Source organism: Hippocampus guttulatus, chromosome 3 (genome assembly GCF_054856545.1).
Source record: "Hippocampus guttulatus isolate MCC_2025c chromosome 3, RoL_Hgut_1.0, whole genome shotgun sequence".
In the NCBI taxonomy this organism is placed as follows: Eukaryota; Metazoa; Chordata; class Actinopteri; order Syngnathiformes; family Syngnathidae; genus Hippocampus; species Hippocampus guttulatus.
In genome coordinates, this window is record NC_141263.1 from 13,719,850 (window position 1) to 13,734,392 (window position 14,543).

Genomic DNA, 14,543 nt, shown 5'->3' on the forward strand with positions numbered 1-14,543 from the left:
TCCCTTTCTAGACCAGGGTTTACCTCAGGGCGCAAACAGTCTGGGAGCCTCCGGGAGTGTCCTCTTTTTAAAATTTGCCTTAATCGTCGAAAGCAGACATATGATCCTATAAGCCTGCATATTCTATAGTTCAACATGTTATGATTTATGAACTCAAGAAAATTAACCAAACTTTTACAGTTACAAAATAAAACTATATTAATATCAGACTCAAGAGTCGTGTTTCATGATTTCTTTAAAAAAAAAAAAAAGGAACAGATTAAGTTCCAATAATTCAAATACATATGAGAGTTATCCTTGTAATTGCGAATAAAATACAGAGACAGGAAAAACTGGTCTACGGCATTAAATAGAGGAGACTACAAATGCAAAACAAATAAATTAAACAAAATGGATTCAATCATTTAAACAGTAGCTCCTTGTCTATACTCTTATAACTTGAATTTTTGTCATATATGTTATGGTGTGTACACTGAACCGATTAAAAAGAGAAGTCTATTGCCAATTACTATTAATTGACGAAATAAACATTTACGGTACTTAACACATGGCACTCCCGTAAAATGTCGATGATGAGAATAAGAATAGCCCAAGCCCAAATATTTTTTTTCTCTAATAGCAAAATGACACAACCTTAAATTAGACTATGTAAAATAACTGATACATATTACAAACTAACATCTCTGCAAAAAGTCCAAGCTTTTTTTTTTGTACTTATGACCATAAAAGCCCGTCATCAAGCTTAAACGAACGCAGACTGTTCCATGTCAAAAGCGATGAAAGGCAAACAGATTTTGGGAGGACCTCATTACAAATATGCCCTATTCTTATGAACATGTTCAACAGGCTTTTGTCCAACAGGTTGCCTGATTGCATCAAGTGAAAACAAAGCAGCCAATTCTAGCAAGAAGATTTATTATGTGAAATGTTTGGGGTTATGCCGAGTTCAGTATTACTCCTGGAAATAATAAGCCCTTTATGCCAATTTGTTGTGTGCTTTATATTTCGTTCCTCCTCTACAGAGCTGAGAATTAGGCAGTGTTCTGAGAGAAGAAGACAGAAAAAAAAATAAATCTGTGTTATTGACATCCAATATGGGAAACATAAATTGCTGTAGGGGGGGGGGGGGGGGGGGACTCATAAGGCAGCATATCTTTGTGGTGCAAATGGTGACCTTGTGACCTTACAGCACTGCTTTGGTTCAAACTAAACCAGAGCTGTCAAATCCTGAAACACCAAAAAGGTATGGTATAAACAAATAGAATTTTGACAAGCTGCTGTATCAAATCAACGCTTCTTACATTGTTTTCATGAATCAATATTTTTTGATAGCTTGGAAAAATCACACGCAAATATAGTGCTAACGATGTGCTACTTACTGGCAGTCTACTTGTAAGAGCGCTCACTTTCAGCTGAGCAGGCAATTCCCAAACTAAAGGAAACCCTCTCAAAGAAAACACGCAGGTGGGAAAAGGCAAAGAAAGGCGCCGCGAATGACATTTTGACAAACATTCGACGTCCATTTCCTGCGAGTTGGTACCAGACATATAGCGGAGTAATCCACTTTTCGAACGAGTAACACGTCAATTTAAGCTAATATTCCTCCGACGATGTACCAGCAACTAAACCTTTAGCCCCGGGGTAGTTTTCTGTTTCAGTCCCTTTCCGCTCTCAATTTAAGTTTTTTTAGCCTTCCAGGAAAACTACCGCCCTTCAAATATAGATACCTTAATTATTTTTGGCATTGTTCGTGTCATGAGCGAACGTAAAGTAGGGAGCGTGAAACAATGACGGACTTTTGACTTATTTTCCCCGGTTCCCTCCCCTGCCATGTAAAAGTGAGGCGAAAGGAAAAAGTACGAGCCAAAAATATACTCACACAGAACTTCGACGGCGATTTGAAAAAACAACGTCCAAGGTGGCGAAGCAACAAGTCTCCCCGGTGGTTTTCGTCGAGGTGGTCCGAAAAGCCTCCGGTGAAATCTCCCAAGTGTAGGCCAAATCAACTAGAGATAGAAAAACAGCGACGAGAACATTCGTCATGTTGTCCAAAACTGTTTTCCGAGGTAGATGTGGGTTTTTTGTTTGTTTGTTTTTATTTTTTGTTTTTAGTTTAAGCTTAAATCCCTGGTGGGGGTTTCTGGGGATCTGGCATGGAGCAGACGGCATGTGGCGCTTTTAAAAGGGGCGTAGGAGCAGCCTTCTTCTCCAAAAATGTGAAAAATGTAAAAGATTTCGCCGCTCCAGCGACGGGAGCGAGCGTTCAAAGTGCCTGTTGCAACAGCGAGTCGGCCATCTAACCCACGACACCCACCGTTTCCACGCGCCGTGGGAGAAATAACAAACATAAATAGGCCAGCGTTTTCACAAACTATCCCGGATGAGAGAATTCATAAACTAAACCCAGCAAATAGAAGTCCACGTTCACTTTGAATGCCTGCAACTAGCAATGGAACTTACCTCGTTATTGATATCTCATATTTTAAAAAAAATGTCCATTTTGAGCTCATGTGGTGTTACTGGGTATTTACAATATTAATGTCAAGTTATTCTGGTGTTTCTGGGTCGGCAAGGAAGGTGAATCGCTTCGCTCACTGACAGAGATGCGAAGAATGCTCGGAATGAGAAGAGGAATGAAATGAACGCAAAGAGCGAGTTTGCGTCGGGGGCGGAGCGAGAGGTGGCGTCATCCCGGAGCCCTGCAGCCTCGCTCCGCGGAGCAGGGACAGGGAGGGCGCGTTGACATCCCGGGAACTGTGGCCTTCAGGGACACGCGGAAAGTTCGACTTCCCACTTTCGTCGCGGTCAAATCATTTAGGTTTTATCCTTACAATGTAGACGAACCTTGAGCATGGCTCGTGAGAGCCCACCCCATACTGTGTGTATCCTTTAATATTTACGCACATGTAGCTGGAAAGCAAAGAGCATATTTTCTGTGGCTGAAATGCAGGGGGGAAGTGAGTGAATGGGGTGTGCGGTCATTGCCAACAGCCTCTCAAAATATCCACACTGCCTTTATTTTTGCCCATTTCCTTCCTGTCTTTGTTGTGATCCACTTCTTCCTTGGCAGTCACGCCATGTTTTTCTGGTTCATTAAAAAATTCATTAATGTAAATGTAATGCAAAATACTATATTATATGTGGAGCCTCAAAACTAGGTACAGTGTCGCAATTGCAGAGCGTCAGTCGATGTTTGGTACTTAATCACTTAATGTGCAGTGAAGAGGTGCCATCTGTAATTGTTTTTGCAGCGGGTGACTTCAGTTGCATTCAGTTGCATATTTGTGCAGCAGGCCTCAAGGATCCTTATTGCAATAATTTTGGCTTTGTTTTCCATCATGTTTGCTTTCTTGTATATATAGGGGAAGCTAGACAAAAACAATTTTTATTTTCGTCATATTTAATTACACATTCAGTACAATCTAGCAGTAGTGCAGGACTGAAATGATTAGTATATATTTTTTTAAAACACATCCCTCAATGGCCCCGTCTTCCTCTAATTTAATTTGCAAGACAACAACCTATCCGAGACAGAAGGCATCACTGATGAGGTGTCAATAATTTCTTTTGTGCTCGCGTAGGCACTCATCGAGTGCACACCCTTGTAACTGCTGGCGGACTTGTTGCCTTGAGCTTCAGTAACTTTGCTGAATCAATGGTGGAATATCCAGATAAGGAAAATGAAAAAAAAAAGCCTATTCCTTTCTTACAAACAACTGGGCAAAAGACTAGCAAATAGAAGCAGCAAAAAAAAGCAATGAAGCTAAAAAAAAAAAAATCAAAGGAATTGGACAGATCCAAAGCTGGGTTATAATAATTTTGGATTTTTTATGATAGTTACCGTCTATGTTATGTGTTTTGACATTTATTCTTTGATTTCAGTTTATGGAAGAGGTTTGTACTTTTTTTTATTAGTTTTAGTTTGATTATTATGAATTGTAGTATTACTTTTAGTTTTTGAAAAATATATGGAGCATTTGTCAAGTGCAAGATAAAAACAGAGGATCGCTAAGTATTGTATAACCAAATAACTACAATTCTCAAACAACTGTTTAACTTTCCCGGACATACAACAAAATCAATACATTTAAAATGGACCCCAAAAGTTCATTAATGACCTTAACTGACAATGACAAAAACGTAGAACATTTTTGATATGGTTATTAGGGGTGTACCGATCAGGGTGTTATTCTGCTCATTCAGATTAACCGAAAGTGCATATACCAATTCCGATACAATTCACATGGATTAGCAGCACATTTTTCAATTTTGGAGCTGACCCGAATGAATATCTTAATAATAAATAAATCTGTCAATTTTTGGAGAGGAGGGGGATTAACTCTATCATGCGACCTGTAACCTGATAACATGATAAGGTGTCCACTGTAGTAACCGCTGTCCCTGAAAGGATTAATCGATGAATCCGATTTTTTTGAAAAACATTCTATCCAATTTTCATCCCTTTATTATATACAAAAGCAAGACATTATTTCAAATTGACAGTGCAGAAAATGCACAAACATTAGTCACTGGTTTGGTGTGTAATGTGCAGTGTGAAGGAAAAAGGGGTGGGGGGGCGCTCCACCGTACACAGGCTGGTCTCTAGTGCACAACGGGCTGCAAAGTATGAGCTGCGGGTGGTTGTTTTTTGTAACGGGCAATGAAAGATATTGATTAGCATATGCTGACCGTATACTTATCCACGGAAATCAGCTGCTCATGATCAGTGGCCAATCGATCGGGGCACCACCACTAGTTATGTTCACAAAACTAACTAAAACTATAAGATGCAGTTTCAAATTGTTTCCATTTTTCTGCAAAAGCATTTTTGTTTTGATTTCATATCGTTAGCACAAATGTTTTTTTTTGAATTTTATTTGGAGTTACTTCATTTGTTTTCATTAACAATGATATCCTTGATGCCAAGACAAGCCAAGGGTCAACATTGCTGTCGTCGTCATTTTCTCAACCACTTGTCCGTGTTGCTGCTCACGAGCAGCAAAATTGCAAGATCAAAGTCGATAACATGATTTTCAACAAAACATCAACGTTTCATATTCTAAATTTCTTTGCTTTATATGAACAAAAAGCAATTCAGTAGATTCACTTGAGCGTGTCCATACAGCCAAATAACAACCATGGTCCTGTCTGAACAAGTCATCCATTAGAGAGCCCGTTGTTTTGACACGGGTCTCTCAAAAGAAAACCATCGAGGAAGATGAACGACTGGCGCTCTGAAGACATCCATCGACACCTTTTAACGCCTGTCTGTGCTCGTTTGGCCCAGGGAGTGGAGGGTAGGGTACAGAAATGCCCATCGTTCTTGTCTGTCACTACATTCTTTGTTTCGGTTTTATTCAAGCATCACTTCTTTTTTAACTTCATCATTTGTTCAAGACATATCACATTCTCGTGTTGACTGCCTCGTGGTGTTTCTTATAGTCATCCAATGGAGCTATGAGATCCAACACAAGAGCTTGAACAAAAATTCTGCCATTTTATCGGCTTTGATTGACTCTGTCAAGTAAACGTTGACTTAAAAATGTTTATTATCATGGCTGTGGTTTGCAGTCGTGCAGAAAGGCACGCGAGTGCTGCCCAACATGTCATCTGATCTAACTCACAAGCATTAAAGCACATTTTTCCCAGGCTTGAGGAAACAAGCCAAATAACCCTTCAATTATTCAGACCCTTTTGAGTTGAGGTGTATTGTTGAATGCATATCATTTACAAGAAAGTGGCAGGACAAAAAAAAAACTGGAAGAACTTGTGTTAAGAATTAATGCATCCAGTGACCCTTTTATTTGTTTTGGGGGCGGTTTTTGTGACGAAAATCTAAAAATATTCCACCAGTAATGTGACCCTTAACATGTCTGACTCAATGAAATAGGATTTTTTATTTATTTATTTTTGGGTGAGGTTAAGCAAAAATAATAAAGATAATGTGCCTTCAGACTTGCGCTAGAACACCAAAGAGTGTCAGGAAAAGCCTACCAGAACAAGTTATCCTTCTCCGAGAATAATCAGAGGTAACTTAAATTGTGCCGGGTGTGTGCTGACTACCGTTAAGCAGGGCAGCCACATCCCAGTTATACGAGGGTGTGTACACTTATGCAACCTCTTCATTGCAGTTACTAACTTCCCCCCAACTCCTTACAAAGATTTTTTGAAAATCATTGTACAATTTACAGGTTAAAAAAAAACGCTTTGAAATGATTTATTTTGGTCTCATTTTTTCACATTCAATGGTCTGCTTTTTTAAGCACATCGCATCTCCACAGCACAGGAGCCCGTTCTGAGCAAAAGCTTTGTTTGGCAGTCCTGTGGTTTCAACTTTTTAAGGGCCGGCCACAGTACAATCGAATTAGGGTAATCCGGTTCATTTCTGCCCCCCCACCCCACCCCCAGATATACTCTGCTGCTGCAACTGTCTGGTCTGGTTTAGTCTGGTCGCCAACCTTCTCTAATCAGATCGTCGTCGAAGGCCAAGCGCTGGCTCTCTGCTCTTTGACCGCTGAGCTGGCTGCACTCTTTTTGCTTTATTCACACACAATGCGAAGAAAATGTAAAAATCAAGGTCGGCTCACTGATTTGCAATAATATGACCGTAGGGTAATTTTCTCTTTAAATTATAGCAAAATGGGAATAAATCATCCCATTTGATAAAAAGACGTCCTTATTTAAAGATCTTCTCAAAGGCATGCTACAGGGGGGAAGAAAAGAGAAAAGTTGAAAAAAAAATGTTTTTAATGAAGTCCTCACAACCGTCTCTTGAAATCGAATCTGCTTTTTTCCCACCCATTTGGTTGTCACAGTGTTTCAAACAGTTTGCGCACTCGCAGGTTAATCTCTTTATCGCCGCGGCAGCAAACATTGCCTGCGCAACAGAAGATACTGCCAGAAGGATACAGACATTAAAGTCAGATTATTGCATAACCGATGTTTAAAATGTGATTAGGACCAGATGTGCCCGCAGATTTTTGCAGAGGCAAGGGATTTTTTGCGATATCGCAGAGACACACGTTTTTAGAACAACCGGCTTTAGGTGTGATTATCAAACAGAATCAGAGAAAGCGATATTCTGCCATCTGGCAATCCAAAATTCGTCTATAAACGCAGTTTGACGCAGAATAGCTCGAAAGTATTCCATGCGCGTCGACCCAGTTCTTTCAAGTACAGCTTTATGTTTGGAACAATAGCACAGCTTTCAAGGATTTCCTATTAATGGGACAGAGTGATTGACGGGAAAATAAAATGGAATGATTCTGCGGTTGGTCATATCAATCAAGAATTACACAATTACAAGTTCCTTATTATCTAAAGTGAACAACTTAGCATTTCTTAGTTGCTCACCATTTGGCGAGTAGTGTATAAAGTGATGTAAAATTGCTCCAGATGCTCTAGCAAGGTACAGCATACGAAGGCAGCAGAGTAATTCTCCTTAATAGTCTGAAATGCTCCCTTTCAAGGCATATGGGCGGATGATATCTGGCAGTGGCTGATCATTTTCCTTTTGGAGAAAAAGCATATCGCAGGCGCTGGACATTAAGGATGACGGCGGATCAGAGCAATTGGTAATCGTTGTACGTCTCTCCGGCGTAAATGTCAGAGGTAAGGCGATAACAAGAAATCCAGGACTCAATATTAAGTGCCGCATTCAATCCAGGAGCGCTCAGGACTGGGAGACATCTGCAGTCAGGAGTTTTTTTGAATCAATGTTTTTCGATTTCACTTTAGGACTACACATTTGGGCTGTTTATCCATCCATTTTCCGATCCACTTATTCTCACAAGGGTCACGGGGGGTGCTGGAGCCTGTCCCAGCTGTCGTCGGGCAGTAGGCGGGGGACACCGTGAACAGGTTGCCAGCCAATCGCAAGGCACACACAGACGAACAACCACACTCACACTCACACCTAGGGACAATTTGGAGTGTTCAATCAGCCTGCCATGCATGTTTTTAGACTGTGGGAGGGAAGCAGAGTACCCGGAGAAAACCCAGGCAGGCCCGGGGAGAACATGCAAACTCCACACAGGGAGGCCACAGCTGGAATTGCACCCTGAACCTCTGCACTGTGAGTTCGACGTGCTAACCGTTGGAGCACCGGGCCGCCTGAGCTGTTTACTTTTGGTCAAATGTATTTCAATTGTTTTGGAATTATTTTCCTTTTCTGTTCACAGATGTACCTATGAAGCAAGTTCAATGAGGGTGGCAGGTTGAGTTACCGTTATACATTCAAACATTTTAAAATAGAGCTGTAACTCCAGTACCATACAGTACTGTGAAACATCAATATTTCTGCTGGCCCCGACCGAATCTGCAACGGGCCCGTGCCGAATCTGCCCTTTCTCGCTTACCAGTTGTTTTTTCTCCTTTTTGTATTCCTTCTCTCTTCCAATCTCCCCTATCTGCTGGGGAAACGTTTTATTTGTCCCACAAAAACAGGTTCGCTTAAAACTCCAAATTGGCCACAGGTATGAATGTTGAGTGTGAATGGTTTCGGGGTTGATTGGCGATCATTCTAGGGTGTACCCGGATCCTCATTCAAGAGGCCTGCCAGAGGCTCCAACTTCCTTAAGTGAAAATGGATGGGTGGTTGATGTATTTCACAAGGGTGTGTTTAAAAGTAGCTCAGCATCTCAGGCCCGGATAAAAAGGGAAAGCTGACAACTTCAAAGCCTTCCGTCCATGAAAGTTGTCTTATATTGGCTGAGCTGGGGCAGGCTTTTTGGTTGTGAAGAGCGTAATTATTTTTCTCCATACAGGAAATGTAAATGGATGAAAAAACAATTTATTTCCACCGCCCATTGTGAATCCTCTTTCACAAGGAGTCAAAAAAAAAGATGATTTAGGTCTAAGTGCCGACATTATGTTTCGGATTAATCTTCTCCCGGCAGTTTGTGTGTTTTCCTCAGCTTTTAGGGCAATGGTAATTTTGGTCCAATTTCTGGCCGATTGCCCCGTTGCTCAAATGCTAATCATCATCACTGTGTAAATTGTTTTCTAGTTTAACACTCAAGGAAAGACATTACATTTATCGCAATAACAGCGACTGCAAATATGTCACCCGGAGCGTCGGCAACTAATCTTCTCTGTAAGCTCTTAAGTGAACTCAAGGAGGGTTATTCAGCACGTCCATTTTACACCTGGATGATGGTCACGAAACTGGAGCAGGGCAAAGAAGTCAAGATAAAACCAGTATGACGGGCAGATATGTGCAGCATTTCAGTCAAATAAGCGCATGAATTGAAATTTGCAAAACTGAAATTCTGTGGGGAAATAAATCATGAAATAAAGGCGTGTCTTTCCGATAGCTGAACAAAAATAAAACATGATCAGTTTGCAGGCAAAATGAGACAAGGCAGAGGCATGTTTTATTTGAGCCATTTTTTATACAAGAAAACTGCAGATTTGCGCTCTGAAAATATGGTTGAATTCCTGCTTTCAGCTGTTCAAACCATTTACTCCATCAGGGCCATAAATATGTTACCATGAACCGCGATTTAACCCTTTCAAGGACAGCGGTTACGACAGTGGACAGCTTATCATGTTTATCAGGTTACAGGGTTCATTCTAGTTTAATATACGGAAAATTTTGACGTGACTTGTTTTGTGCGATTGCCATCCGCTACGACAGGGGTGTCAAACCCATTTTTGTCGTGGGCCACATTTTAGTTAGTTTCCCTAGGAGGACCGTTCTGACTGAAACAAGAGAAAAGGTGTCAAGAATAACGGTTTATTCAAATGTTGTGTAAGTTACTGTCATGAGAGGTTAGGTCACAAGAAAAAGCTTGCACACTCTCTCTTATTTATTAATATGAGAATTCGAAACTTTGGTACAGATTTTAGTAAGCAAGTAAGGAAGTTGATTTGCTTACACGGGCCACATAAAATGATGTGGCGGGCCAGATCCGGCCCCCGGGCCTTGACTTTGACACTGTTCGCTATGTGTTTATAACTGCTCTATTGTATGCTATTGTTCATGTAAATGAGGGGGAACTTTGGGTAAATATCAAAAAAATAACACATGCAGAGAAGTCAATGTCATAATTAAATCACAAATCACTCCAATATTCAGAGAAATAAACATCCCTGCAGTATGGCCTGATCTCATTTGATCTCTAAAGAGAAATAAACACAACAAACCATTGAAAAAGTGAAAGAAGCATCTTCAAAGTTCAAGCTGGTGCAGTGTGAAAACAAATCTTAAGTGTTAAGATTAAATCAATCTGGCGATCAGATTCATCTTCACAAAAAGGTCAGAAACGTCTTCCAGCAGCACATGACGGCATCATCTACGAAACAAACAATTCTTTATATTTGCAGTCGACGGAAAACATTTGGGTTTGACATCAGATGCGAACAGAACGTAGAACTTTTTTTTTAATTCCCTGACATTTGTTTTTTATGTGATTGATTATATATTAATAGTGCTGTGTGTGTAACCAACATGAAAACTGGAGAGCAGTATAAGCAGTTAAAAAAAAATAAAATAAAAAAGCAATTGTGAGTCTGGGAGAAGAATGGAAACTCAAAGCGATTTCACGAACAGCGAGTACAGCGGTGCCTTGGGATAAAAGTTTGATTCGTTCCGCGACCATGCTCCCAAGTCAAAACATATTTCCACAATAAAATGTATGAAAATGGCTTCAATCTATTCCAGTCTCCACTCCCCTCCAAAAATGTGTACTGTGTTTTTTTTAAATAACGAAAATAGCATCATATTATATTGTACTTCATTTAAAAACAAAAAACTAAAAAAACATGGAGTACGTAAAGAATGAAATTATTTCTGGCCACTCCACTGAAAGTTTTTTAGCTCCGCTCCTGCCGACTGTTCACCTCCGGACAAAAATATAGAGGCTGCACCAGAACATTTATAAAACCGAAACCACTCAGTAGCAAGATGAATAGCTAGGTCAGGCAGGAATTTCCCAAAAAGTAGACACGTAAGTTTTATGGACTGATAAGACAAAGATGAATCTTTAGCCGAGTGACGGAAAGGCTTTGTAAACCTTTGAAAATGAAATCTACTCATGATCCCAAACATGTGAGCTCATCTGTGAAATGAGGTAAATGTCATGGCTTGGATTTGCAGGGCTTCTTCTGGGATGGGATCGTTAATCTTGATGGATGATGTCATGTGATTTCAGGTGAAAAATGAATTCTCTGGAGTCGACCAAAACATTTTGGCTGTCAATTTATGAAAGAAACTTCACGAAAACAAACTGATTGGGAGTGTTGACACCGTTGCCAAAACACCAAAGGGCTCTCCTTTCAAATCCTTTCTGTTGAATGCTATCTAAATTGTGGAGAAAATCCAGTTGTACAGTAATAGCTGGAAAAAAATCCGAACTGTTGATTTCTTGTCATATTCATTCATCTTTTGATGTCAAACCCAAAGGTTTCCAGTGTACAACCAAAAAAAAAAAGAACCAGCAACTGGTCTTACTGCCCAATGCTTTAAAGGTTATCATTGTTTACAAGGTTGCATTTTCAATTAAATCGTGCCTTTCAGAACAGCCACTTGCAAAATTAGCTTGAATCTTTGCGTGACAGGTTTCTGACATGCACAATTTGCTTTAAAATGCATCGCAACAAAACTGGGCTTCTACGTCTAACAGGATGTTTATTTTATTTCCTAGTTTTCTACAAATATTAGGAAGAAATTCTATTTTGTAAATCCAAAATCCATTTTGTAATCTGTTTATCCTCACAAGGTTCGCGGGTGTGCTCTGAACTGGTTGCCAGCCAATCGCAGGGAACACATAGAGGAACAACTACCTGCGCTCACAATCACACCTAGGGACAATTTAGAGTGTTCCATTAACCTGCCATGCCCGTTTTTGGAATGTGGGAGGAAACCGGAGTATCCGGAGAAAATCCATGCAGGCACGGGAGAACATGCAAACTCCACACAAGAAGGCCGGAGCCAGAATCAAACCCTGCACCTTTGCACTGTGAGGCATACTAACCAGCCAACCACCATGCTGCCCCCCCCCCCCCCCCCTCATTACAACCTTGGGTTAATCGGATCATTTAAAAAACAAAAAAAAACAATTCAATATGCCACATTAATAGTGAAAAGTTTTAAATGATCATCCTAGCCTAATTTATTTATATCACAAAAAAAAGGCATTCAAAAAGGGATGTGGAGACTTTTTGGAGCCATTCTCAAGCACCGATTCTCACATAAAACTTAATGATGTGTCACTCCTGGCTGTTTTGTACAAATTGTAAACAACACCCACATTAGTTGTCGGTCATTATGAAAACACGCTGCCACACAGAAGCATTTCAAAAGTCATGGTGAGTAATGTCAAAGCCAGGGCCAACTTTAATCAACTCACAATTGTAAATGCAGTTAAAGCACAGCGACAATTTAGTTATTTGGAAATTGATGTGCGCGGGAAGTACAACAACACGACCTCGTGACCATGCACGTGATCACCTTTAACGCGACATTTGTAACCATCCAGTCGGCTCAGACACATCATACGAGGCGAAGAGAACCGTCTAAAACACAAAAGAGCATACAGACGGAGAAAGGGAAACGTTGGAATAAAGCAGAGAATTTTGAATACAAGAAGGCACAGGACTGACATTTAGAAGGGAGAAGACACGCCGTCATTGGTTTCACAATTGTGGAGGCGTTGTGTAAACAAACATTTGCACAAGTTGGCTTAAGTCACATGTTTTGTTTTTTTAATTATAGGAACAGGTATTTGAAAACAATCAGGTTTTCCATCTGTTGAGTCATGAACTCCATGCTTAGTTGTTTCAGTGGTGCAGAATGTATATACGGTAACTCACTGAGAGCCTATCCATCTCCGCTTTTCTGTAAACAAAAACAACATACAAAAATCTCCAGAGTGCTAGATAAGCTTCAATAGGTGGAGGAGTCCACTGGGAGGATTTTTGGTAAAACAGGTAACGGCAAGAGTGGCAAGTTTGCCAGCATCTTTTGTCCACAGTAACAAAAAAGAACTAAAATAAACTAAAGTAAAATAATGAGTCTTTCAGTTCTAGAAAGAACTGAAAGGGCTGCTTTGACGCCCTTGTTTTGCTGAGACTCGACAGTAGATGGCAGCAAAGTACAGACTAAATACAAAGAAGCATCCACAGATTGAACAAATGGTAATTTAAGCAAATTGCACATTCAGTCCACGTTTAATTTTTTTTTTTTTTGCTGCTGCTAAATCCTTAAGGCGGTCCTCAAATATAAAGTGCATGAAGGCAGTCAGTCATCATGACCTGAGTAAAGCAACTCCAAGTGTGCTGCAAGAGCCACTCTAAGGATCACTTTTGAAAACATCCAGCAACCATTTGACATTTTGAGCGGCCTCACATCTCAAGTCAAGCGCACTCGCTCTCGCCAAAAATAAAGTTAACTTTAGTTTTGCTCATGTCCTGTATTTCAATGAAGCGGTGTGCAAATTACAGTGGACGCTCAACCAAGGACTTTGCTTCGATTGCATTCAATTCCATTTAAAAATGAATAAAAATCCACTTTTACTTTTTTATGTGTGCGCACATTCAAAGTCTATACTATTGAAATTACATCCTGTTTTGGTCCAGTATTTGGGAAACACGAAGTATGTTCAGATGCTCCAAATAGACTTTCTTCTGGATCAAAATGGGAACAATTCCTGCTGTGAGTATTTGGTTGAAGGTCTCTGTCTGCAACAGCTATACTCATTTTTAACCATTGGGAGTCTGCACATTTTTACCCTAATCACATCGTTGCAAGTCATGTTCAACTCACAACCAATTAAAAAAAACAACACACACACACGTCTTTGCTAAAAAGAAAACAAAATCTTTACAGCCGTTGATTCGATTCTCAGTCATCCAGATCACGATAATCCACAAAGGCTGAACAAGGCTTCTTGCGTGTTGAATTTGTTGTGATTTTTCTTTTCTTGTTTTCCAAAAACATAGAAAAGTGACTTGGGCAGATATGCTATTTAACTAAGAACATGTTTTCGGTGCAACCTAAAAATAATAATAATTTTGTTTAAAAAAATCTGAAAATTTTGAAAAATTTAAAAACCAAAAACAAACAAAAAACCTTGGCAGTAAGATTTGGGTATCTCTGAGCCTGGGCCCGGTACACTCCTACACCCACAGCACCCAAGAGCCCGACCCGCTAGGCACGGCCTCTGTTTGCATCTGCAGCAGAACGTCGTACAAGATGAGCAGCAAGGGCAAAGTCAAGCTCAGTAGCTCGTACAGGAAGGCATAGTCCCGGGCGTTGTCGCTGAGGTGTCTAGCGAAGGCCCGTGCCCCCCCTCGCACCTGGCGGCACACGCGCCTCGGGGCGCCACACACGGCGCGCGCCACACTCAGGGGCCTGCTCAGCTGCTTCCGTAATACAGAGCTGAAGGTACCTGCTGCAGGCTGGCTCTGCAGGGTCGCTGTGCAGCTGGACGAGGCGCCCTCTTCCACAGCACCACATCGCCCCTCAAACCGACTTCCAAAATGATTCTAGAACAGAGACATTGGGGATCAGTCGTGACAAGTAATGAACTGCAAATGCTGTA

At 40.7% G+C, this 14,543-nt stretch overlaps 2 protein-coding genes across 12 annotated transcripts in view; both read right to left on the bottom strand.

Moving 5' to 3' along the window:
- tead1b (TEA domain family member 1b) overlaps positions 1–2,633 on the bottom strand; it is a 55,794-nt gene extending 53,161 nt beyond the window's left edge. For 7 of the 8 annotated variants that reach the window (XM_086106901.1, XM_086106900.1, XM_086106899.1 and 4 more), the window contains exon 1: positions 1,880–2,330. The gene's annotated coding sequence lies outside the window, so the exon portion shown is untranslated. Of the gene's footprint in view, positions 1–1,879; positions 2,331–2,460 lie in introns of those variants that run through there. The other variant, XM_086106895.1, reaches the window with a different exon arrangement.
- Positions 2,634–12,314: 9,681 nt separating this feature from the next.
- Positions 12,315–14,543, bottom strand: part of mical2a (microtubule associated monooxygenase, calponin and LIM domain containing 2a) — a 38,534-nt gene continuing 36,305 nt past the window's right edge. For 3 of the 4 annotated variants that reach the window (XM_086106908.1, XM_086106907.1, XM_086106910.1), the window contains one exon: positions 12,684–14,487. In XM_086106908.1, coding sequence (XP_085963034.1) covers positions 14,119–14,487 — 369 coding nt within the window. In that variant the 3' untranslated portion in view covers positions 12,684–14,118. Of the gene's footprint in view, positions 12,517–12,683; positions 14,488–14,543 lie in introns of those variants that run through there. The other variant, XM_086106909.1, reaches the window with a different exon arrangement.